The following is a 24,946-nucleotide window of genomic DNA, read 5'->3' as shown; positions in this document are numbered from 1 at the left end:
TATTTAATTCAGTATATTATAGTATAGTCTAGAATGGTATAGTATAGTGTATCAAATAACAAAATAATACAAAATAATAATAATAATATTCAAAGAGAAATGACTCCGAATTTGGATATTCGATGAGATTGGGAGTCCGGTCTGAAGATGAGTATTCCAGCGATTCTCAGATGTTCGAGAACCGTCAATGGCACTGAGATCTTCGAGATCTTTCCCTTATCAATCCGATGCGACACCACCACCACCACCACCACCAGCACCACCAGCAGGAGTCTGTTCTTCTGCGAAAGAGGCAATTCCGATGTTATTGCCGTGTAATTTACATGCGGCCCCGCTATCGTACATCAGTAAATCAAAAATCGAAGAACGAAAAATCAGCGCTATCTTGGAGCTCTGATTGAGATAGCGTGTGCATTTTGGAAATTGTTTTTCGAGCAGAATGGCCTTTGCATATTTAAGAGCTCCAGCCTCCGAAGGTGCAGTATCATTTGAGTTGTGAGTGCCGCCAAGATCGCAACGGGACGTTCGAGAAACCAGGATACAAGTTAGCCCAAGGATATACAACATGAATAGAGGTATGCCAAAGTGGGAGGCCAGCTGAACGTTGAAAGTGATGGATTTCGTTTGAAAGGATTGCTCTTTAAGAATCTACATAAAAAACCTTCAAACATTAAGTTTTTAAGTTGATAGGGCTTTTTGGCAAGAAGAGTAGTGTTCGTAAATTTTAAAATTGACTCACAGGTTCGGGGTTAAAAAGGGTAAAGCACACTGGATATTCATCATGTTCCCACGATTTTCGATTCTACTTGCAGTTAGCGGTGTCCTGTCGCTGCTGTTTGTGGCCAGTGCCCTGGGCGGAGTGATCGAGGACTTTGAGTACCTATCGGTGGTCGAGATGTGCGACCTGCTGCCGCAGGACACGAGCTTCCTGCGACCGAATACCTGCGACAACTGGGTGCGGTGCGCCAGCAACTACAGCGTGCTGGAGCAGGGCGGCTGTGCCGCAGGACTCAACTACAACAAGGAGCTGGGCCGCTGCATCCTGGCCTCCTCCAGCGCCGCGGTGTGTCCCTATGCCGACGGCATTGCGGACAAGGCCACGAACCTGTGCGCCAACGAAACGGAAGGCGCCTTCATCGTGGATCCCAGCAGCAGCGATTGCCGCGGCTACATCTTGTGCAAGTCGCACAAGCAGATCAAGGCCAACTGCCCCAACGAGCTGATCTTCCACCCCGTATCGCGGTCCTGCGTGTACGAGAAGCAGTACCGTTGCCCCATCAGCCAGACGAAGAAGACCAGTCCCGCCTGCCGATCCCTGCCGAACAACACCCGTTTGGCCGATCCCGTCCACTGCGACCAGTACTACGAGTGCGTCAGCGAAGTCTTGCACAGCCGAGCCTGTCCACTGGCCAGTGCCTACGATGCTAATCTCGGCTACTGCGTGGATGTGGCCGAGGTGTCCTGCTACGAGAGTGCCGCCCTTCCGGAACCGGAAAACACCTTCTGCCTGGACAGTGCCTCCGGATCCGCTCGCGTTGGCTACTTTGCCGACGAGGAGTCCTGCTCCCACTACTATATCTGTGGCAGCCCCGTCGCCGGCAAGCACGACACGGAGCCCAAGCACCTGAGCTGTCCACTGGGCCAGTACTTCGACTTCGAGAAGCTCTCGTGCCGCGACAGACTCAACGTGCGCTGCCAGCTGGACAGGTGTGTGGGCACCAACATCACCTACGTCAACGTCGCCGGCGATTGCCAGAGCTATGGACGTTGCTCCGGCGGAGTGACCGTCAGCCTGGGCCAATGCCCAGCGGGCTACTACTTCGACGAGCGCAACCAGGGATGCACCCAGACCAACTACCACTACATCGCCTGTTCCGTGTAGGCCGTCCCCATAGATCGCATCCTTACCACAATACCTACAAAATCGCATCCAATTTAAATACCCAATAAATCGATCCAATTCATGGTGGAGGTCAAATGCATTGCTTGAAAGGAATTCATGTACTTTGTGGTGGGAAGTGTTAGCTTTTATGACATTCGTCCATTTACTTGTAACCATGGAAATGGGTCTACAAATATTATCTTCTCGTAAAATGTCCAATAAATATGTTACTGCATTGAAACCTCATATGTATATATATAGTTTATCCATTGTATTTGGCTCTACTATGGTTTTATTCCCTTTGATAGAAAATCTTACCCTAACCTTGAACAATAAAATATGAATTGCTGTAGAAATACTATGATTTTTTGGACTGATTTTTGAACTACGTTTGCGGAAATGTTCATTAGCGAAACGAAGGCGGCGTGATAAAATTCTTCTGGAAACCCTTTTGCTATCAAAACTGCGCCACACAACGGTTCATATTTGGCAATCTGTTTTCGTGACACTTGCAGTGCCCAAAAAATTATCAATTTTAATTAAAATTGTACCCCAGTGGAGGGTTCGGAGAATTTCAAACCGATTCCAGATAGTCCGATAATGAATTCGCTACTCGGCGCTGCCGCGATCGCTTATTTCCGTGTTGGCCATGAGGCGAGCAAGATGTATCCAACCGCCCAAGGGTCGTTTTTGTCTATCACTAATAGAATTGAAGTATTAAGGTTGATGTTACCCATTAGGAGCACAAAAATCGTATGAGTGGTGAAATGCAAATGAAATGTATCGACGCGCTCTTGTTATCGATAGAAACCAATTATGGCCACTTTAAGATGTCCACAGGGCGGATTTATTAGTATTCATTGATCATGTCATAACGATAACAAATTCCGAAAAACTCAATAACATAAGTTATCTTGTTATGATGCCCATAGAAAAAAGTGGTTTGAATAATCAACTTTGTAGTACGATAATTTCGTACTTTTCCATTCAACTCTCCTATTGCAGTTGTTAAAAACGTTGACATTCGCTGATATCACCCATGTATGGGTGCCATGAATGGGCTCCATTGGCTACCTCCCTGGTACTTTCCCATCGCCAAATTACCAAGTGGTTTTATTGAGTATGACATCACGGTTTCACGTTACCGAGTGTGTTCCTCGGCAATCGATTCAAGGAAATCTTGGCCCAGAGGTGATCTGGTAACTTAATCGTTATTGCGCCTGATTACACCACTTATATTTATTGTATCGGCGTCGAAAAAACAAACTGTCTAATTAAAACTGATTGCGTACGTCGCTCACGAGACCAAAATATTGCTGATAGTGCCATTCATCAGCCGACGTTTTCTGGCAGGCGGGATAAGATATAGCTCGGATGGTTCACGAATGAGTCAACTTTTAATCGTACAACTAAGCTTTTAGAAATAATCACTTTATACCTAAATACATTTGAAATTTTAAGAGTTGGTATTGTGGTATTGTGCTACTGTAGGGAAAGTCCAATCAATTCCACGAAATCTAAACAAAGAGCTGATCTATATTTTATAGGACTTCGGCCTGATAACAGCACCACATGCACCCATACTTATGAGGAGCTGCTCACGGGACCGCGATGGTGGTGCTAGTGATGGTGGTGGTGGTGTCACTTGGGACTTGGGTCCCGGTGGTTCCCTCCGATATCTGGCAGGCGGTATACGATATGACCTGGGTGGTGCACCGCTGGCTAATTTCGTCGAAGTACTCGTCCTGCGGACAAGTTCCCTGGCCAATGACAATGCCATCCTGGCAGATCGAATAGCCCCTGCAGCCATCATCCGACTCGTTGGCCAGCTGGATGGTGGAATTGCCCAAGCCCACGCAGCGATCGTAGCCGCATTTCACCTTGGATCGCGGCACACAGGCTCCGCCGTCGGTGGCCAGGAAAAATCTTCCGTCGGAGCACACGCCATGCTCCAGCGAGAACTCTCCGTTGCCCAAGTCCTTGCAGTAGTAGTAGCCATTGCAGGTCTTGTTATCGGATATAAATCCTCCCGTCTCTGGACATACACCCTTCTCGATGATATCTGGCACTGGGACGAAGTCACACTCCACATTCTGCGGATAATCGCACTGGGCCGTGGAGGCCTTGAAGTAGAAGGTGCCCGGACAGGTTCCATTGATCACCTGGCCATCCCAGCACATCTGATAGCCATTGCAGCTGTCCGTGTCCTTGACAAAGACCCCATCCGGCAGGATGTTGCAATAGCTATCCGGATCCATCTTATCCGGGCACGGAAAATCCCGGATGCAGTCCTGCGTGCCCGAATTGAAGTTCATCCCAGTGGGGCACACTCCGTGCGTCCCCTTGCCATTCTGGCAGTAGTAATAACCGTTGCAGGAGTACGGATCAGCCGCGAATCCGGTGGGCACAGCGGCGCACGGATCACTGGACAGACACTTGACACTACTGGAACTCAGGCATTTCTGGCTCTCCCGGTCGTAGAAGAGTCCAGTCGCACAGCTACCACTCACAGCGATCCCATCGACGCACTGAACCCACGCGTTGCACGCCCGAGGATCGTTCATCTTGGTTCCGTTGACCACCAAGCTGCATATTAGAGTTGCATTGAAGGTCAGGGCGCCTGATATCATGGGGATCATGATGAGTCCGGAAATAAAGAGGAACCTGGTGTCTGTTGGGCATAAAAGTTTGTTAGACACTTCATAAGACTAACTCTACGGTTTTCTATCTTTATATCTTTGCGGTTAATAGTCCATGAAATGGTAAATCTTCTAGATACAAATCCATCTTCGATGGATATCTGCTAGTGCCAGAGATACTCACCCATCTCGAATTCAGCAAACTTTTAGTTTTCCAAAGATACAAGTATCTCTTAACGGGTAACGAGGAAAAGAACGTCTAACTGGATGCCATCCAAGTTTGCCAATAAATACAAAGCGAAAGACAATGCCTATGCCCTCACTATTTTTGGGAGCTCTAAGTTAGTCTAGAACTGTCGTCAGTGGCTAAAATGGACGCATGGCGTATTCCTATTTCACTTTTATCAGATTCGGTTAAATCCAAATTTTGACAAGTGATAAACTTGGCCAACGCCGCCGCGCAGTTCAATTAAAACCCAATTTGTTTATTTTTGTCAACTTGCGCGCTCATACCCTTAGTTTGTTGTAGTATTCGTTTCTGCTTGCTTATAATAACTATCTTTAGATTGGGTCTAATTTAATTTATTACACATATAGTAATTAACTTTCGAAATCAAAGGTTATTATGTTTATCGCCTGCGATCAGCTGAGTCAAGTACATACGACATTATGCTATTAATAGTCCACGATGACCGATTCTTATTGACATACATACTTATTGAGATTACTGTTTAAAATTAAACCATTTCGTGAAATTATTTTCGATTAAACTAACCTTATGAAATAATCAGCCGATCTTCGGTTTTAGTTGGACCCGATAGTCGTAGAGTAAATAAAGTAAAGATACTTTAAGAAAGTAGAAGATTGATGTGAAAATTAGTTTGTATATCATCGGTATGCTAAAACAAGTAAACCACATTTTAAATATCTAATGTCCTTGAACTCCCTTCAACTGAGTAATGGGTATCTTAAAGTCGAGGAACTGCACTAGCTTACTTTTTTTAAGTCAAATGGGCTTTACCACATTTTTCCAACTTTGCTGTTTCGATAAAAACAAATATGGCTAGGAATCGCCACGGTTAGTCATTATTATTAAAAACAAAGTGTGTGGGTTAGTGCCATATAGTAGGTAGGTAATTTTAAGCTAATTTAGATTACTCTAATCTCATTTCGTTTAATTGATTTGTTCGAAAACAAAAACAGAAAGGACCACCTGGAAATTTATTATTATATTTGGGGAACCTATTGATAACTTACTACTTAAATGATATAATTTGATTAAAATTTAATCAAATATATATTTGGTTAAACAATTATAAAGTTTTTGGCTTTAAAATGCGAGCTCTGTTAAAAGCTTAGATGAAATTCTTTATATATTCTTCTTAATTTTTATTTACACATTCATTTCCTAATATTCCAATTATAGAAACGCAGTCTAAAAAATATATTAAGTAAGTAACCCAAATTTCTATCCGTACGAGTTCTGGGAAAGTTCTTATCCACCCAAAAACTTTGTTGACTTGTCAAAATGGCCATCGATCATGCAAAAATGGTTCGTTGGCTTCGCTGCGATACATCACCAAATGGGTTCCTGATCTGAAGGGTCGTCGATCAACTTGGACAGCCCAGCGGATCGGAGATAACTCCTGGCCGGACTGGACAAATAAAAGCCGAGGAAGTCCATCAACCAGAAACAGTATTCAACTAGGAGCCACCAAAAGAAGAAACAAACAATGGGTGGGTATCGCATATAAAAGTTTAGGAATTAAACAAGATACATGGGAATGTAATATGAATATGTTCAACGCTTCCAGGTGGACAAAAAGCAACCATTCTCGCTGCCGTGGCGCTAGTGATCGCCTGTGCCGCTCCAGCTGCAGCCGATGTGAACGTCACCGCCTTGTGCCTGCTGGTCAGCAATGGCAACTACGTGGCCAGCCAGTCGGACTGCTCGACCTACTACCAGTGCCAGGGATCCTCGTTCACGACCATGTCCTGTCCCCAGGGCTACTATTTCGACAAGAATGCCCAGCAGTGCACGGTCAGTGTGCCGAGCACCTGCACCAGCAACTCCAATCCCTGTCTGGGCAAGGCGGTGGGATCCTTCGCGGCATCCAGTTCGTCCTGCGGCGGCTACTACTACTGCGGAGCCTCCGGCGCTGTGAGTGGCAATTGTCCTGCCGGCGAGAACTTCAATCCCACCACAATGGCCTGTGTGTACAAGAACAGCTATCCATGCACCGAGTCCGCCAGTGGTGACTCCACTGCCTCGGTCATCCTCAACCTGTGCAATCTCGTCAAGAATGGCGTCTACTTTGGCAGCCCTTCCAACTGCAGTGGCTGGAACTACTGCCAGGACAACGTTCTGCACTCGGGATACTGCGAAGCTGGTCTAGTGTACAATGTGCAGGCCAGCAACTGCGGCTACAAGATGGCCTCATCGTGCGCCCAGGTCACCAATGACCCATCCCTGACCGGAGTGTCTGCTCCGACCACGTGCAGCTCGTCGGGAGCGACGATCGCAGCCACCGCATGCAACCAGTACTACCTGTGCTCCGCCGGCAACTATCAGCTGATGACCTGCCCCTCGGGATACTACTATGATACCATCTCGAAGGCGTGTGTGACCAGGATGGAGGCGAGAAACAACTGCGACAGATGTGTTGGCACCACTGCGACCTTCGTGAACGCCTACTCGGCATCCAATTGCTCTGATTACCTGTACTGCGTGAACGGCGTCCAGAAGGCCGTGGAGAGCTGCCCCGTCAACTACTACTTCAACGAGAACTCCGGATCCTGCGTAAACGGGGTGGAGCCCATGTTCCTCTGCTGCAATCCCACGCAAAGCGATGGAACTTCGACGTCTTCCTCTGGTTCGACTTCCTCAGGTTCGACTTCCTCTGGCTCGACTTCCTCTGGCTCGACCTCCTCTGGCTCATCTTCCTCTGGCTCGACTTCCTCTGGCTCAACTTCCTCTGGCTCGGCTTCCTCTGGCTCAACTTCCTCCGACTCGACCTCGTCTGGAACTTCATCCTCAACCTCTACTGGAACAAGTTCAGGCACAAAATAATTTAAATAGCATTTATGCCATAAATAAAATGCGTTTTATAATTCTGCAAAATGTATCGCAAGTATAATTGAAGAATATATGAATATAACGTGATAAATACAAATTAAGTCTGGAAACTCAATTAAAAGTATCTAGCCACGTTACTCGGAAATGGGTATATGAAGTAAAGTTCGATCGATCCTATTCTTCATTCGGATAGGAACTCGGCAAATAAATGTGCTAAAATGCCCAATATCCAGCATAAGTAGGTAGTGGCGTCGTATTTCTGGAAGTCTCCTAAAACAAAGAAAAAACTGTCAACAAATGAAAAAATAAGGGAAAATTTCCATCGACGTACAGAAGATCCAAGGAAATACCATCAACACTTTATTGACCCCATATGGCAGGGCAATAAAGCCGAAAGTAAAGATTGCCTAAGCCAAAAGTTTTTCATCGCCAAAAAAGTTTTACTGGCCAGCGTCATCGCCATACAAAATAGATAAGAGTCCATTCAATTTAAGGTGTAGTTGTCAAAGTTACATAATATATATAAAAAATGTAAGCCATTTGCTAGAAGACCAAACTTATTGTCTTAAAATATTCTTTTTTAAATGATTAGCATTAATTAGGGTGAAATAATATATTATATTTAAGCCAGGATCTTTTTCTATTGCACAACATTATGCCGAATAAATTTAAATAATCTTACAGCACTGTAGAATGAAACCCCAACTTTTCAGTAATTGTACAACACTAGGCTTAACTACACGATGTTTTACCTTCCAAGGTAGACCTACACCATTGATAAGGATGTGGCTGCGTCAATTGTTTTTTTTTAATTATTAAGTTGCGGAACAGATAGAAATAATGACAGATAAAGAGCTACTTAGCGGTTAATACAACTATACTTTAATTAAAATCGGTTAAATAACAACCCGAAAAGATGTTCAGCGTCTATCTGGTGGAATAAATAAAAAATGGAACAATGTTTCACTGTCTATAATTCCTGAGAATAGCTGGGCTTATCTACATTCAATTTACGATCTAGATGGCCAAGTTCGAATCGTAGACCTATAAAAACCAGGCAATGGGAAAACTCCACCATCAGTCTTCGACAACCTTTCATTGGCCGATACAAGTGCTTTTCGATCCCCAACAGCGGCAAATAGTATTACCAACTAACGATGACAGGCAAGTGTTTCGCATGGGATGTGATCTGTGGTCGATGGTCGAATAAGCCCCAGGATTTTCGCTAATTGACTTGGCTGATTTCTGGCTTGCAGGCAAACTTCTACTGGCCACAATCCTGTGCCTGATGGGCGGCCAAGCCTTGGGCGATGCGATTTTGGAAGGAAACTACAACGTGACGGCCGTCTGCACGTCGGTGAAGGTCGGAACGCAGCTGGGCAGCATCGAGTCCTGCCAGACGTACTACGTCTGCCAGTCCACCGGGCCCGTGCAGTCCTCGTGCCAATCAGGCTTCTCGTACGACTACAAGAGAGGCTCCTGCTATCCAAGCAGCGAGGTGGATTGCTTTTGGGGCGTTGAGAATCCCTGTGGTGGCAAGAATAACACCTGGGTGCCAAACACTGCCGTCTGTGGTGGATGGTTCTACTGCCTTGAGGGCAAGTCGGCGGGCTCCGGAAACTGCCCGGTGAACCAGAAGTTCGATACCACCACAATGGCCTGCGTTTATGGATCCTGCTCCAACACCCAATCTACTGATGGAGTCGTGCTAGGTTCACTCTGCGATGTCGTGCCACCTGGCCAATATTTCGGCGATACTGAGAGCTGCTCCATCTGGCACTTCTGCGAGTCCACCTCCACCGGACTCGTTTTGCAGTCGGGTAAATGCACTGCAAACGGACAAACTGTGAGTTACCAATTGCAAACCTACTATATCCCTGCCTAGATCCCAAAACACTTGACAAGTCCCTTAACCAAATCCAATCATATGGAAAATTACCTGCATCCTTTAGTGAATGTGACTTACTCCTTTCCGCAGGCATACAGCGTGCTCGCCAATCAATGTACCTACGAAAGTACCTCCGTCTGCAGCCGTGTGACCAACGTTCCGCTGAGCGATGCCGCAGTTTCCTGCTCCACGAACGGTGCCAAGTCAGCCGATTCCAAGGTTTGTGGCACCTATTATGTGTGCACGAACGGCAAAAATGTGGCCACCTACTGCCCCTCTGGCTACTATTACGACGTCGAATCAGAGAAGTGTGTGACCCGCCAGACCGCCACTCCGGTGGAGGGATGCAATCGATGCCAGTATGCTACGACGATGTTTGTGAACGCCGTCGATTCGGATAACTGCTCCACCTACTACTATTGCAACAGCCAGGGTCAGGCCACTTTGAACACCTGCCCGGCCGATACATTCTTCGATGAGTCACGCCAGGGATGCAAGCCCGACGATGACCTGTCCACATATGTGCCTTTGAACGGAGCCTGCAAAGGAGCCACCGCCGACGGTGATGATAACGAAAGTACTACGGAAGGAACCCAATAAGTCCAGTCGTCGTGAAGGACTTTCGGGATGGAACTCAACGGAACAGGACTAACTGAAAACGCGATCCTATGTATTTAACACTTAGTATTCAGTATCTAATAAAGACAATAAAGCTATGTTCGCAAGCAAATCGTGGTGATTTTCCTTACCCAACAAGAAAACAGATAACTTTTCCAGCATCTGAATTTTCTATCCTTCATGATAAGTTCGAGGTTTTCTGGGGCTCAAATTATTTAACCAATGCTTCTTAGAAAATTATCTAAAATTAATTAAATGACAGCTGATCTGGCTGTAAAAAGTGTATTACTTCACGTACTTTGCTCGAAACTCAACTAGCTAGGATGGGATATATTTAGATGACTTAGGACCGTCTGGTATTTTTAGAAGTGAGCATATCATCACTTCACTGAATGATATCTAAAAACTCGAACATTGCGATCTGCGTAGAATGCAAACACAAGTTTTCGATTAGCTCTGACAAATGGGTGTGGCCCACTTGATCGACCTTATAAAAGGGTCGGTCATGAATCGCCCGAACCATTAACATAGTCAGTTTGGAGTCGCAAAGAACCATTATCAGAAGTAAAGGGCACTATTAACTACAATGCAATGCTCCTGGGCATTTGTCCTGGCATTGAGCATCTGCTTCCAGTTGGGAGCCGGTCACGCTGTGGACCGAAGTTGGGAACTGCCCAAAGTTCGACATACTGTGGGTGACCTCAGTCATGTGAGTATCATCTCAAATAGATGTGTACTTTAAACGAAATCCATTCGTACTCATTCCCACGAAATTCCTAATCTCAGATCTGCTTGGGACGTCAAGAGGGCGATTTGGTGCCACATCCGTTGGATTGTAATGGATATTTCTCCTGCTCGCGTGTGCCCACTCTACTCTACTGCGACCAGGGCCTCCAGTTCGACGAGAACCGTGCGGTCTGCGATCTGCCGGAGAATACCAACTGTCGTCCCGTAGCCACTGGCACTGTGGAATCCGCAGGTGGCCTGGCGGATAACTCCGAGCTCAACTGGTGGCCACACAAGCCGAAGCCCGTCTTTGTGGCCGTCGATGTGACCAGTGGTCAGCCGGTTAATCCCATGGAGAAGTACGATCCGGAGCACATCGAGTGCCGTCACTTCGGAGCCTACTTCCTGCCGCATCCCAGAAATTGTGGACTGTACTTCATCTGCGCCTACGGCCATCTCCATCGTCATCAGTGTGGGCGTGGCACTGCTTGGAATTTCGAGAAATCCGAGTGCCAGTTGAGTGATCAGGCCATTTGCTATGGGGAATCGCAGATTTCAGAGCCGCTCACGGATGTGGAAACCACGGTGAAAGTCCCCACATCCACATCCCACAGTGAAGGTGCAGTAACCGTTTGCTATATTGTCGGATCGAGTGAGTACAGCACCCTGCAGCAATTCCTTACGAGTCCAGAGATCACCGAGTTGCCTCCTGTGACACCACCATCTCCACCTCGAGCCGAAGCCAACGCCTTGACCTGCCCGTCCACCAGGCAGAGCTACATGTCCCATCCGGAGGATTGCAGCAAGTACTACATCTGCATCGGAGGAATGCCAGTGCTCACATCCTGCCCCAGAGGACTCTTCTGGGATCAGAAGTCCGGATTTTGCGAGATGGAAAAGAATGTCAAGTGCTTCCAAAAGTGATTAATAAACGAGGGGCTCTTTTATTTTGCAATACAGCACACTGAATTGTATAACAATTTGTTGACATATTTCTAACAATTTCTATCAGGCAATAATTATATCCATTAAAGAACTGTGGCCATCGTTAGTCTTTGCCATAGAACCGATCTCCTCTTCGTAGTTTCTGGGCTCTCCTTCTCAATGACATTACTCTTCCATTGATAATTTCGAACTCCGCTTGTAATTCGATCCCAAATTGTACCAATATTTGGTTCTATCGATTTCCCATCTGCCGGGCTTACATCACCTAAGATACTTTCCAAATTGCAGATTAACAGCAATAGAAACATCAAGTTAAATGGAAATCCATTGCCTCCGGATGCTCGCATTTTGATGCAGCGATGATCTCTAACTGATCTTTGATTATATCTTCTACTTGTAGTCGCATGTCGAAATTCATAATCTTATCAATTGAAACGTTTAAAGACTTTTCAAAATGACTTTACAATAGATACAGAAGACGGTGGATAAGATAGCAAGCGCTATTTGGTTTTTGCCTAAAAGTCTGCTATACATTTTGCAAGCTCCAAAGCTCTATTCGTGGAATTTAACAGTAAGGAAATATGTTTGAAAACTTCTGTTACCGAACTCATTTTTAATACTTTAAATACGAATCCGCTCAAAAACTGTATTTATAAGATACAAAATGTTAACACATAAAAAACTATAGTAAATAATAAAAGCTCCGCTTTGGGAGCTTTTATTTAACTGTTAGTATTTGACAAACGTGAGAATTGACTTAGCCAAATCAATTACGAGTTGATCTGATAGACTGATGTATAATACTTAATAATAGTAATAATACATAGTAATAGTGCTCGTAGTATTCATTATATAGTATATAAGGTAGGTCAAGGCAATAGATTGCCGTATCGTTTTTCGGGCTGAACTTTATTCAAAAACTCATAGATGATGTCATCCAATCGACACACGAACTTTGAAAGATTGTCCCTGATCTCGTCGCCCGTTGATCCGTTCGTTCATTCATAAATTATCCAAAACCATGTTTTTCAGCTTGATTATGTTGCGAATACACATATGTATGTATGTATGTGGTCGGTGCTCATAAACGATTGTGCGATGTGTTTGTCTAATTTAAATTTAGCTTCTAAGGCGGTCGAGCTCAATTAGGGCTGCTTTTTGGCTTGAAGCTAATCGACGTGCCGTCCAGTAATTAATTCAGACAAACTCGTTGGTTGGAGTCGCGTGACTCATTATTATAAATCGCAAAATGGCAAACTGAAAATATCTTTCTGGGGTTCTGGGCAAAGTAAATACAGGAAAGTTTTGTAGGGATATGGATATGCATGTGTGTGTGTTTGTGCTTAATCTAACATTTAAAAAGCAAACAAAAAAGCGCAAAAAAAGCGCTAATCAGCTCAAACGATGAGATCGATGCCCTGGTTGATAAAGAAATTGTTGTTTGGTGACATGATTGATGTATGGTATAAATGTTAATTAGTTACAAGGCCTCCGCTTGCATATTTAGCCTTGAACTTTGCAGATAATTGAAGATACATGAATTCATGAGGGATGACCTCAATAATCATTGAACCGGAAGATAAACATTCTGAACCTTGAACTTGTCAAAAGTAGGACTTTTAGCAAAGAAATTTTACCCCATTAAATCATTGGTTAAAAAGCATTTCGGAAGTTTAAACTGCAATTGCGTTGATTTTAATTGTAATCGAGAACAACACTTCTTGCTTTAAACTAACGGCCCAAATTCAAATTTCAATTCAAGTCCAACTTCGCTTCTGATTCGTCACTCTCTTTCTGCTCACTCTCTTCCTGCTCTCTCTCTCTTCCTGCTGTTAGTTAAGTCTTATACAATTGCTTAATTTATTTCTAGGATCATAAAGACCATTGTTAATTATTATTAAGGTAGCACACCACTGCTGATACCCTTTAATAGCTGTTGTACTGAGTTTTGATACCCTGCAGCTCGAGTATCAGCTGATGGTGCGAGGCAACATACACACACACACACGCACGCACGAAGTTGAAGAGAGCCGCTAGTTGAACTAACTTAGTTCCTCTCTTTCCCGCTCTCTTTGCGCCAGCGAGCTTGAGCTTTTTGTACCGGCGATCGCTTCAGCTTTTTCAGTTGAAAACAAGTCACCCGCGCGCGGTGTTCTTTTAGCGCGCCGTTCCGCGAATAGTTTTATTTTGATTTTAGCCCAACTTGATTCGTTCCATGCGACTTTTGATTTTCGCGAGCGGTAGTGACGTCGCTGTTTTTTTGGACAATTGCGCACATACTGAAATCGCAAGGAAATAGTCGTTGTTGTTACTGTTTGTTGGCCGGAGACACGCGTCGCTTTTCCGCGTGTCTTTTATTTTTGTGGATCAGCGGCCACCTGAAAGGCGCCATTTGAAAAGCCAACAGCTGTGCGGCAAAAAAAAACAAATATATGCATATACGTACATATATATTCAAGTGCAAAAAGCTGGCGTTGCTAATAGAAATAAATAAATATAAAAAGGCAGAATAAACGTGCAAAGCGGTGCGTAAGTGTGTGTGTTTTATGTATTGCGCAAGCAAAAGAGAGCGCGTTGTGTGTGTGTGTGTGCGTGCGTACCTGAAAATATACATATAACTTAACTTGATTATTTTCAGTTTTGTTAGCTACAACAACAAAGAAGGCGCTCGCTGAATAAGTCTAATTTGAAGTGCATTTCCTTTGTGACTGAAAAGATCGCTCCAAACTCCAAAAATCGAAATCGAGCAAGGCCATACGTATATATATACTGATATATACGCATATAAACATACATACACATATGTCTGTGGATTCAGCGCGCAAGCGTCGCGTCGCCATGCAAATGTTAATGAAAAACACAAACCCCTACAGATCGACAGCAGCTTAAAAAACATCACATAATTGTCACTTCAAATAAAACAACATTAAAACCAACATATCAGCAAACAGCAACTAAAGCAGGCAAGTTCCTTAAAAATAATGCATTTCATATATGCATATGTAAATATAGCGTGGAGCGACCTTCGTCACCAAACTAACTTAAAAACTGATAAGAGCGAAGGGTAAAGAACACTTGATTCGCCAACTCTTCCTCTTCGCGATTCGCCCTCTCGTTCTCGCGCAGTATCAGCTGAGATCCAAAACAGTGGACGGAACGTTCCGACATTGCATACCCTGCAGTGAGCTATAAACCTAAACTTTTGGCAGACTTTCTTTAAATGTATTGTTTTCGGGAATTCTTGAATTTGTTTGTGTCCACTATCAACACTCTTTTCTTTCTTAAAATTGTCGTTCGCAAATTATAATTATGAATCGACCGGAAAGCAACCATCTGAACACACAATAAAGAATTTATGTTGGTTTTTATGAAAATGATTATACTTTCGCTTACTGTTTAGTTCTGATTCTAAGCAACCTTCTTAATAAAATTATTATGACACTCCTGTTTGTTATTTATTTATATTTTCATAAGCAAAGGTGCGATTCGGCCTATAGGTGTTCCCATTTTAATTTTTTTTAAATTGCTTGTTATAGGGAGTGTGTGTGCTATGTTTTACAAATACATTTTTTGAGGAATGTGTAAAGTTAATGAATTTCAACGACGTTCAAGCTCAAACCTGTCGAACTGCACGGCAACTTTCCAAAGTTCATGTTACTAAACTTTCGAGAAAAGACAGTTGAATTAAAATGTTTTATCTTTGGGCTTGTAATTACAAGTTATACATATATATTTAACGCATTTTACTCAAAAGAGCTCTTTCTGCGAATCTTTTATCATTCGTATGTACAGTTGTGTTGTTGAGATACCATTCGAACTAACCTAGTACACCTAATACACACTCTATGTCTGTCAGATAAATAGCTGTACACGTGCTAGAGATGGCATATCTGTCGTTATCAAAGGCGGCTAATCTAACGAGTACGTGTGCGGAGGCTACGAGCTTCGCTTGGATTTATGTAACATTCATAGGTCCAAAATCAGGGGGCTGGGGACAGTTTTCACTATCCAGCTTTCGTTATCAAATGGTGCTGCACAATGCACCGAGAAATATTTTGTACGCATCCATTTGGTGGCGTAATTGGCTGTGGGCCCGAACCACTCGTTGCGATTCGTTTCACAACCGGTTTGGGTTCCTGCAGTTAACACTCATCTCAAACTGAAAGCGGGATCGGGGGTACACCTCACAGGAACTCCATGCAACCAGCCATCAATCACCTGTACAGTCTAGCTTCTATAACTCGAACTTCACCGGAGCTTGAGTGTTCTGTCGAAGATCTTGAGTCCACAGAATCGCTTTACAGAAAGATCCAGGAAATTGCAAAGGCTAGAGAACATTGTCATTCTTCATTCCACCAAATAAAATGTATTTCATATTTTTGGATAGTTCAAGCTAGGGAGGCTTGCCTGTACTAGTATGTGCACTCGGACAACAATGCGTTGTCAATGAAAGCCGCAAACTGGTTTTGGCCTAGGAGAAGCAAACAGTAGTGCAAAGTTGGCTGAGGAAAACGATGTGATCTCGACCAGCATATACCCAGAGTATCGCGGTATTAATTACCATAGTAAACAAAAAGAATCGCGCCAGAAGGGCACCCAAAATAATATTTACAAATTTCGTTTTGCAGCTATATGATAACTTATACGCGTTGCTCGCTATTCAATTTCAGTCAGCTCAGTTATAACCGAATAATAACAGCATATTATGTTACCTACCCATCACGTGTTCAGCTAAGTTGCTTAGGCAAAGCAATAATTATGTTGATTCTGTGGCTAAAATGATATAATTGGTTATTCATAATGGTTTTTTTGACAATTATCAGTACTTTCGAGTAGTAACTTTTTCCCAGTGCCACCTGTGTGCAACTCTCTCGTTCCGCTATCATATCGATTGTTTGCAAGGTAAATTTGATCAGTCAATTGAAAAGTTGAGTCTGCACTCATAATGGGTTTTGGTCCACCCCGGGGTGGACTCTTTGCGCCGCAGCGATCGGTATGTGGTAACGCAATACTCGATCGGAGAGACAAACAACTCGAACTAGAGTCAAGACCAAGTGAATCATAGCATCAAATCTGGTTGGTGCTCCTCCGCTCACAATGAAATTTGAAATCGCCAACGGAGCACAACCGATATCGATATCCGTATCGAACTGATCAAAGCTGATCAAGTGCAAGTGCAAGGGCAGAAATAATTTCGAAACAATTGACAGGACAGTGAAGACTCGGCTAAAATGAACCTCAACAACGCTGGCGACTAATTGAAGCTTCGCAGAAGGGAATCGCATCTTCAGCATTTGAGGGGACTGAGTGTTATTGATATTCTGATCATGGCTTCCCGTGCGGTTGCGATCATCGAAGTGTGCGGTTGCTCAAATCCTACACCGAGAATAAATTCCAAATGTCAAACTATTGGTATTCAGAACAGAGAGTATAGGCATGTAAGAAAACACAGTCCTTAAAGTTAAATGATATCCATATTAAAAAATGTATTAAATTTGTATTGCTTTCATACGCACCTCTGGTTTCTTCCCGTGCAACTCTGGCTACAGACAGACAGTAGAGAACATATATTTCAGTCATTTCTGTTGCTTTTGGTACAAAGCTGGCGCAATATATTTTCGCAGACGGATTCATAAGCCATTCAGTTCACGTTTCGCCATGAATGTTTAAGTTACAATGGTCAAAACAATTTAAAACAACCCATTTGCAGCTGGCCAGCTATTCAGTGTTAGGAGCAAAGAGGTCTCAATGACATGACCACATCACCATCATGGCTGCTTGCACTTTTTGCTGAAAAGTTATTAACAACTGTGAAGAATCGTAGGTACATAAGCTTTTGAAAAGGCCCAGAAAACGAGACATACGGTCACGTAATCAGCTAATCAGTTTTAAAGCAAAATGTACCAAAGTATTGCAACTACTCACTAGTGTTTGATAGTTGGGTAATATGTATAAATAATTGTAATAAAACTACTACTATAACTGCCGAAATGCGCCGCATTTATCTACTGATAAATAAGGTACACGAAAATAATAAAGTCGAGAATATCAAATGATTGATTTCCTTTTATATCGCTGACTGTTGATAGCAATGCAAACGAATCGACTCGTTCCTCGAGAGTTTTGTTTGTTGTATGTGGACCTCTTCAGGATATAATTAACTTCGACTTATCATATTAAAAATCCAACATTTTGGGTAACTTAAAGTCGCAATAAAACTCTAGAACTTGTTTCCCAATTCAGCTACCCCAGCTCAAACATAATTGGCCTCGACTACCAGTAACGAATCGCACTAGCTGTGAGTCATGATGTAGTACAAATTTTGTTTGCTTTCGGGAAGTTCTACTGAAGTGGCAATGACATTGATAAAGACAAGGGTACAAGTGAATAAATATTAATGGGTTGATAAGATCGTTCTTTTAACACATGCGAAGCAATAGATGATGTTTCTCCATAAAAATGTCACAAGAAGTCTTCAAATGATAACGCCATAATTGGGCGATTACAAAAAACATTGATTTGAGGAGTGGACAACGGAGTGTAACTCGCATTCGGGCAAGTCATCCAACTATAAATACGGATTACCACTCCGCGAAAAGATGGCCCTGGGCAATGCAATCTCTCGGATACGTATGGCCGATGGGAACGGAACCAAAACAATCTGCCAGAGCTCCGACCAAAATGGCAACCCAATGGCAACCGACGGGAACTTATACAAGTGCGGTCGTCTGGGCTTTTTTGGTTCGAAATCTTATCACAACACGTTGGCTGTCGACTGTTGTTTTTGAGCTTTGCTGGAAATAAAAATTGCTCGCGATAACATTTAGGCAATTCCACTGCTGTGTCCCTCTTTTCTGGCCCGGTTCAGTTCTCCGGGAGCAGCTAGCTCATCCCGTCCACATATGTCAGTCGTTCGAGTGTCAGTCGTAAATTGGAATTGTGTCGAATAGTGGAGATGGACTCCTGATGCCGCTCGCTGCAAGTATCTCAAAGTGTCGGCCTTGTATCTTTGGCTATATGGGCCACGTATCTACCAGTGCATGTACAGCAAGAAAGCACTCAGAGAAAATGAACTGAAGTATTCCAGAAATATATATTGCTATACTACATGCATTTTTTGATAATTCTAAATGTTCCAAATCAAGTTTCTGAATATAAATCTTCTGCTGTAAGATAGAAGCCTATTTGCTCAATGATTTGTTTTAAGCATGTAACGAGTGCTTTAATTTTGAGTGCTTTAATTTTGATCTAAGTGTAGATCAATCGAATATTGATTTGTGACGAGAGCGAAGCATTATTTCATAGTACTCACACAAGTTGAGTGAAGTTTCACTTGTGCGATATCCACTGTACCAGATAATGGCTCCCCCAACACAAACTGATACTAACCCATACAAACGCTTGGCATATGCCAGCATTTTCGCTCTTTTTTCTGCTGTATTGGGTCGCGTTTATCAATGTAACGATTCGCAGCCATCCTATGGCGATGATAAATGGACAGAATGCACTTGTCCAGCGCTTTCGATTTGGTACCCTGCCATTTTCTGATACTGCTGGGGTCACTGTCACTTCGAATGGGGAAAATGTCAGAGTCGATTGATCGCAGACCAGTCAAATACTCTCAGTTTTATGGACTGCATGACAGAAGGGAAGTGTTTTTTGCGAGAATGGAATCGAAAATGAACTTTAAGATACAAATCTGTTTATAATCAATCCCTTCTAAGCTTGAATATTTTCATCTTCTGCACAATGAAAATATTATATTTTCCAAATTGATTATCAGAAATTAGTAACATTAAATGTGGATTATAATTATTAGCTGGAGCAACATTAGCTTGAGCTTCTCTTCTTCATACTCTCGTAAAATACAACCCAAATTTGATTGAATCCCCACTTATATCCTCACTATATATGAAATGATTGATATATGTACTTTGTCAATCGCAGGTTGCCAAAGTAGTGAGTTTTGACGTACTGATAGCAAGCCGAGTAATAGCAATAAAAACCAATCGGCTACGAGTTAGCCGATTTTTAATCAGTCTATTAATGCCTATTATTATTTTGCAGGGGTTTAAAGTCCGCTGAACTGGGAATGTATTCCAGCAAGGAGACAAAGAGCGCGGCAAAGGCGCAGAAGAAGACGCAAAAGGTTAACAAAAATCGGCAGCAAGCGTTGCCAAATGGTATTAAAGTGAAATCACCGCCGAATGCCAAGAATATACAAACGAATAATAACAGCAAACAAACCAACATCAACAACAATAATAGCAGTAACAACAACAACAACAATAGCAGTATAGTGCCCAATAACAATAGCAAGAACAATACGTTGCCAGTTAACGTGGCCCAGAAAGCCAAGGAAAACTACGAGGCGGAGAAGAGCATCCAGAGTTCCGGAATGGGCGCCACCACATTGCCGGGCTACGAGAATGTGCCCAAAATGGAGCGATCCAATAGCTTCCTACGCACCAAGCTGAATAAACTGATTAACCACCTGACGGGCAGCAAGGAGAATCTGTCGAGGACCGACAGCGATGGGGACTCCAGCCGCACACCGTACATATTCACCCGAAGTCGTTCGATGATTCAGATGAGGCGGCCGAATCGCCGCAGCTTCATCGAGCCCCAGCTGGAGCAACTGAGCGAGGAGACGGAGAAATCGGGGGATCTCACCTCACCGGCATCGCCGCGGAAAACATCGGTGGCCGATCTGCAGGTCAGTTCGCCGGTGCTCCTGCGAAGGAGCGAGCTCACCTCGTCGGTGAGGACTCCAAAACGTCGACAATCCGCCCAGCCCTTCACATCGACCCCTTTGGATGAGATGCAGTCGCCGGCCCAACGGAAGGGCTCGGTGATGTCGCTCAATCAAACGGAACCCGCCAATCCGCAGCTGAATTTCCAAAAGAGACGATCCAACACGCTGATTGCCTCCTTCAAGAGCACCTTCAGCGGATTCACTGGCAGTGGGAGCGGAGCCGAGAAAAAGGAGAAGATGAATCCCAAATGGAGTGCCTCGTTGCAATCCCTGCAGGCCATCGATAATATGGTTAGCTACTCCAACATGTCCTTCATCGACTACGACAAGTTCAATGGCTACGAGAAGCAACTGGAGCGCCAGCAGTCGCTGATGAGTCTGGCGGAGCAGCCGGTGCCCACCGCCACCCAGCTGCCGCTGCCGCCTTCGGCGCTGGCCCACTCGCATTCGCCCTCTCCGCTGGGCGACACCTCGCGCACCTCCGTCCACCTGGGCTCGTCTCTGGATGAGTCGGTCAGGACTGTGGTGATGCGCCGCAGGAGGAGCAAGACCTCGCTGGAGGGCAGAAGCAAGACCTCGCTGGAGGGCAGGAGCAGCATGGCCAGCCTGAACAGTGCCTTCAACTTGGACACCGACTACGATCACAATCTGGATCGCGTACACAATGTCTATCGAGAGAGCTTGGACTCGCGAACCCTGGAGCTGCTGAATCAGCGCACGCGGAACTCCTTCATCCATGACCAGGCGGTGCTCTACGATGCCCTCAATCTGGAGGACGGTTCGGTGGCCATGCGGTGCGCCTTGTGTTCGATGCGCGTTTGCAGGAGTGGAAGCATGCGGCAGCAGCAACAGCAGCGGGAACGGGATGCAGTGGACGGGCGAGGGAAGCCAGGAAAACAGGTGAGTTCAGCTCAGCGCTTTTATGTTAATTTAGACGAAAGATTGATTGATTGATTGAAAGATTTAAAAAGATACTATTTTAAGTTCTTCAGTTGCTAAGTTAAGGGTGACTAACCAATGTACTTATTTACACATTTACGTAATTTATTATATTTACGCATTTACGTAATGTATGATGTAGTTTTGACTGTACTGTTTAATCTTTGACTCATTCCCATGAAGACTTCTGCGTATAGCTGACCGATAAATATAGGGCTTTATTCGGATTTATCAATGCTTCGTTGAACGCTTTCGATTTGCACCGGAAGTTGCAGTTCCGTAGTTCCAGAGGGAGTTCGTCTTGAAGCGTCATCGATTTGGTTGAACAACTCATGAACTCTGTTCTCAGCGAAGAAATGAGTGTTATTTACTAAATTCTGCGAACCGTCTGACATTTTTCTTGTGTGCATCAGTTCATAAGCAATGTGAATACTTTTCCATCAAGTTCTTTAAAAGGAAATTTGGTTCTTGGAAAGTAGTAGATTCTAATGTAATAGTACCAGAAGCATTTAAAATATCTCACGAATTATATCAGTATAAAATGCTATTCCACAAGATGATCGCTTGGAATATGAAATTTCGAATGGGTGTTAGTTTCACGCCGAAAAGTTTAGTCAACAAATCTGGGCTGTTATTTTTCTATATATATATATCATATATATTATATATACTTGCCAAAAAACCAGAGCAACACGATGAATGGGTTCTGATCGTATTTAGTTGATTTAGGTTAGCACTTGCAGGTCTAAATATCCTTTATATTGCGTGATATTTTATTGTATCCCCTTAACTTGTTCCCAATTGCACAAAAACTTGTATCCGTGGCGTGGTCTTAACTATTTGTATTTGCCAATTTAGGGATGTTAAACGTGAATGAAAATTGTAAACAGTTAGTGTATAGTACAGCGACAATTGACCCTTACGAACGTATTGTTGATACTTGATTGCGGATAATAACTAATTTGCACTTAAATCGATCTATGTATAAAGACAAATGTGGATGGTGTTCATTCGGCGATTGCGATTGGTATCCCCACTATTCGGTTTCTACTGCGTGTAGTCGGTGTCGCCCTTCGAATAGTGTATGCAAGCCAGCACGGTGTCCAGCAGGTACAGTGCGCCCTCGATGACGCACAGCGAGCCCATGGCAATGCCCACTTGGCGCTCCGAGTTCACATACAGGAATCCCTCGTCGGACATGTAACCCTTCCAGTAGTGTAGAGCCACTCCGCCCACGGCGATCCACATGATGCAGCCAACCACGTTCATGATGGTGTCGCACAGCTCTCTGGAAAACGGAAAACCATTGAAAACAAACAGTTGTATATGAATACACAAGAAAAGGAATAAGGTCAAAGTTCAGCTATAATCCGCATTCAACTTACCCCTTATGTTTGGTGGTGCCGAAGGCAAAGGCAATGGTGTGGCATCCAGTGTAAATCAAGAATCCAACCATGACGCCCGAGGCAACGATTTCCGCATCGGCGCTCTTCTCCTCGTTCAAGTTCCAGGTGCCGCCAATGCCCAGGAACTCGCCACCATCGCCCCAACGGTACAAGAAGATGATCACCAGGTTGATGATCTGCGGAAAAGGAGCGCACAGGAGAGCAATGAAATGAGGTCACAGCGGGGAATGGGAATGAATCACTACTTGGCCACGCCCCGTCTTGCCGTACAACGCGGCGTATGAGTAACATTGCTAATACACCAGGACTGATAAAACGCGCGCTTATCAGTTGAGTTATTGCGCCCACAAACAGGCTATTGCTCAATAGGAAGGGGCCACAGAAGCCCCGAAACTTACCAGCTTCAGGGCCTTGATGAAAATAGAGCCTACAGTCTCCACGGACACCATTTCGCACTAGATATGCTGATTGCTCTTATCGCTGAGCTAGAATTTGGGCAAACACGTTAGTTCACTGAGGGTTTTCTTTTAGTTGAGGGGCACTCACAATATTTTCTGTAATTTTCACGCGGAAACTACAGCGAAATGATTCGTGTTCGTATCGTTGTCGTTCGTCGACTAAACTGAAAAGTATCGCTGAAAGGCAACCCAACCTGTCGCGCCCAGTTCGTCGTGTCGCCAAGAATTTTGTAGCTTTTGCAATCAGAGCATACACGGTCAGCGATAAGATAAGATAGGGCGCACGATAACAGGTGCCGTCGTTCGAAATGGGTTACTAATTTGTTGACGGTTCCCCATGGGCAGAGGAACTCTCGCAGCGCCCAATGGAATCCAGATGCGCATGCGCCAGCCCCACCCGCGTATCTTATCAAAACGGCCTTATCGCGGCTCTGTCGCCTTACATCGCGATATATCAGGTGCACCGATTTGCCGCTTTCCACAGCATTGTTAAACATTATTCATGGCGGCCACAAAGCCACAAAACGGGAAAACAAACCCACGGCTCTGAGAGACCGGAAACAGTTATTCTTGCGTCATCGATGGATTTCTGAAATACTTTCGTGGTGATCCATTCCCGCTGATAAGGATGCCCGTAGTGCATCCCTCGATCAGATTCAAAATCCACTGACCTTGTCACGATTCGATGATCGATAGCCCACTTTGATTGCTCGCTGCTGATTGAAAAGCCTGAGAAACACACAAAGTCACTGGAACCTAATCTGCATTTCAATTATCACAACCCTAGCACAATAATCGTGGCTGTAGGTAGCAACTGTTTGAGATTTCGAATCAATTGAAACGGCACAATGCAAAATGATAGTAGCAATTGGGTAGCGAAAAAAACAACTTGCGGTTGGTATTCCTCGATTTATAATATATATTGCCTATTTATCACAGTAAAGTGGGGTATAAAGTGGGATATAATTCTCAGATGAATGGTGCGTTTAAAGTACACTGTGTAACATGAAAAACATATTTGTTGGGACAAACCATTTTCAGGTCACGGAAAAAAGAAGGGACTTGGGGGAATAGTTACAATTCCTTGTTTCTAAATTCTAAGTTTCTAAATTCAAAGTTTCTAAATTCAGTTTCTAAATTCAAAGTTTTTAAATTCAAAAATCTGCATATGGTTTTTTGAACAAATGAACAATTGCATAAGTTTGGAGGGCGTGTGAAAATATACTGCACATTTGGCAGCTCGTGCCTTGTGTTTTGAATTTAAAGCCGCCATTAAAATGTGCTTGTATAAATCATAAGTTCAGAACATGAAACAAACATGACATCACACCTCATCAAGAGGTTTTTTTATGACCTGCATTGAGTAGCAAGTATACACTGATATTCATGAGTACTATATATAAACAAGTATTATTTACGCGGTGCCGAGGGTATTATTGGATTTCATTTCGGAAATTTAATTTTAGCATACAACTAACTTCCCAACCTAAGCTTTTCAAAATAAATATGCTGTTCATATGTAGTTTTAGCGGAAATTGTCTTTTGTTTACAAGTTCTTAAAATTTGATCAAACGTGCTGGAATGTACAAACAAGTAATTTAATTAAATTTATTC

General features: G+C 43.8%; 8 protein-coding genes across 10 annotated transcripts in view; 5 read left to right on the top strand and 3 right to left on the bottom strand.

The window, feature by feature from the left end:
• The first annotated feature begins 448 nt into the window (after positions 1–448).
• Positions 449–1,982, top strand: LOC6738807. Its single transcript, XM_002085571.4, has 2 exons — positions 449–575; positions 813–1,982. Exons 1-2 carry the CDS (start codon positions 566–568, stop codon positions 1,880–1,882), a joined length of 1,080 nt encoding a protein of 359 aa, XP_002085607.1. The 5' UTR covers positions 449–565; the 3' UTR covers positions 1,883–1,982.
• A 1,386-nt stretch (positions 1,983–3,368) lies between these two features.
• On the bottom strand, positions 3,369–4,886 carry LOC6738805 (peritrophin-44). The gene is made up of 2 exons (XM_002085569.4): positions 4,706–4,886; positions 3,369–4,553 (listed from the first exon to the last, which is right to left on the bottom strand). The coding sequence occupies exons 1-2, from the start codon at positions 4,707–4,709 to the stop codon at positions 3,481–3,483; spliced, it is 1,077 nt and encodes a 358-aa protein (XP_002085605.1). The 5' UTR covers positions 4,710–4,886; the 3' UTR covers positions 3,369–3,480.
• Positions 4,887–6,175: 1,289 nt separating this feature from the next.
• On the top strand, positions 6,176–7,694 carry LOC6738804 (peritrophin-48). The gene is made up of 2 exons (XM_002085568.4): positions 6,176–6,258; positions 6,336–7,694. Exons 1-2 carry the CDS (start codon positions 6,255–6,257, stop codon positions 7,589–7,591), a joined length of 1,260 nt encoding a protein of 419 aa, XP_002085604.1. The 5' UTR covers positions 6,176–6,254; the 3' UTR covers positions 7,592–7,694.
• A 964-nt stretch (positions 7,695–8,658) lies between these two features.
• LOC6738803 (peritrophin-48) lies at positions 8,659–10,215 on the top strand. The gene is made up of 3 exons (XM_002085567.3): positions 8,659–8,761; positions 8,854–9,443; positions 9,576–10,215. The coding sequence occupies exons 1-3, from the start codon at positions 8,755–8,757 to the stop codon at positions 10,083–10,085; spliced, it is 1,107 nt and encodes a 368-aa protein (XP_002085603.2). The 5' UTR covers positions 8,659–8,754; the 3' UTR covers positions 10,086–10,215.
• Positions 10,216–10,624: 409 nt separating this feature from the next.
• Positions 10,625–11,791, top strand: LOC6738802 (probable chitinase 10). Its single transcript, XM_002085566.4, has 2 exons — positions 10,625–10,812; positions 10,890–11,791. The coding sequence occupies exons 1-2, from the start codon at positions 10,690–10,692 to the stop codon at positions 11,751–11,753; spliced, it is 987 nt and encodes a 328-aa protein (XP_002085602.2). The 5' UTR covers positions 10,625–10,689; the 3' UTR covers positions 11,754–11,791.
• LOC27208096 lies at positions 11,749–12,177 on the bottom strand. The gene has a single exon (XM_016183724.3). It carries the CDS (start codon positions 12,119–12,121, stop codon positions 11,858–11,860), a length of 264 nt encoding a protein of 87 aa, XP_016032613.1. The 5' UTR covers positions 12,122–12,177; the 3' UTR covers positions 11,749–11,857.
• Positions 12,178–13,869: 1,692 nt separating this feature from the next.
• LOC6738797 overlaps positions 13,870–24,946 on the top strand; it is a 47,770-nt gene continuing 36,693 nt past the window's right edge. Inside the window, exons 1-3 of one of the 3 annotated variants that reach the window (XM_039294011.2) lie at positions 13,870–14,299; positions 14,413–14,737; positions 19,842–21,429. In XM_039294011.2, coding sequence (XP_039149945.1) covers positions 19,867–21,429 — 1,563 coding nt within the window. In that variant the 5' untranslated portion in view covers positions 13,870–14,299; positions 14,413–14,737; positions 19,842–19,866. Of the gene's footprint in view, positions 14,738–19,841; positions 21,430–24,946 lie in introns of all 3 variants that reach the window. The other 2 variants (XM_044923050.1, XM_044923053.1) reach the window with 2 other exon arrangements.
• On the bottom strand, positions 22,296–23,579 carry LOC6738801 (protein snakeskin). Its single transcript, XM_016171766.3, has 4 exons — positions 23,421–23,579; positions 23,273–23,359; positions 22,854–23,050; positions 22,296–22,756 (listed from the first exon to the last, which is right to left on the bottom strand). Exons 2-4 carry the CDS (start codon positions 23,321–23,323, stop codon positions 22,516–22,518), a joined length of 489 nt encoding a protein of 162 aa, XP_016032612.1. The 5' UTR covers positions 23,324–23,359; positions 23,421–23,579; the 3' UTR covers positions 22,296–22,515.

Source organism: Drosophila simulans, chromosome 3L, assembly GCF_016746395.2.
Source record: "Drosophila simulans strain w501 chromosome 3L, Prin_Dsim_3.1, whole genome shotgun sequence".
Lineage (NCBI taxonomy): Eukaryota > Metazoa > Arthropoda > Insecta > Diptera > Drosophilidae > Drosophila > Drosophila simulans.
The sequence above is the reverse complement of the archived record's forward strand: the minus strand, read 5'-3'. Positions and strand labels throughout refer to the sequence as shown.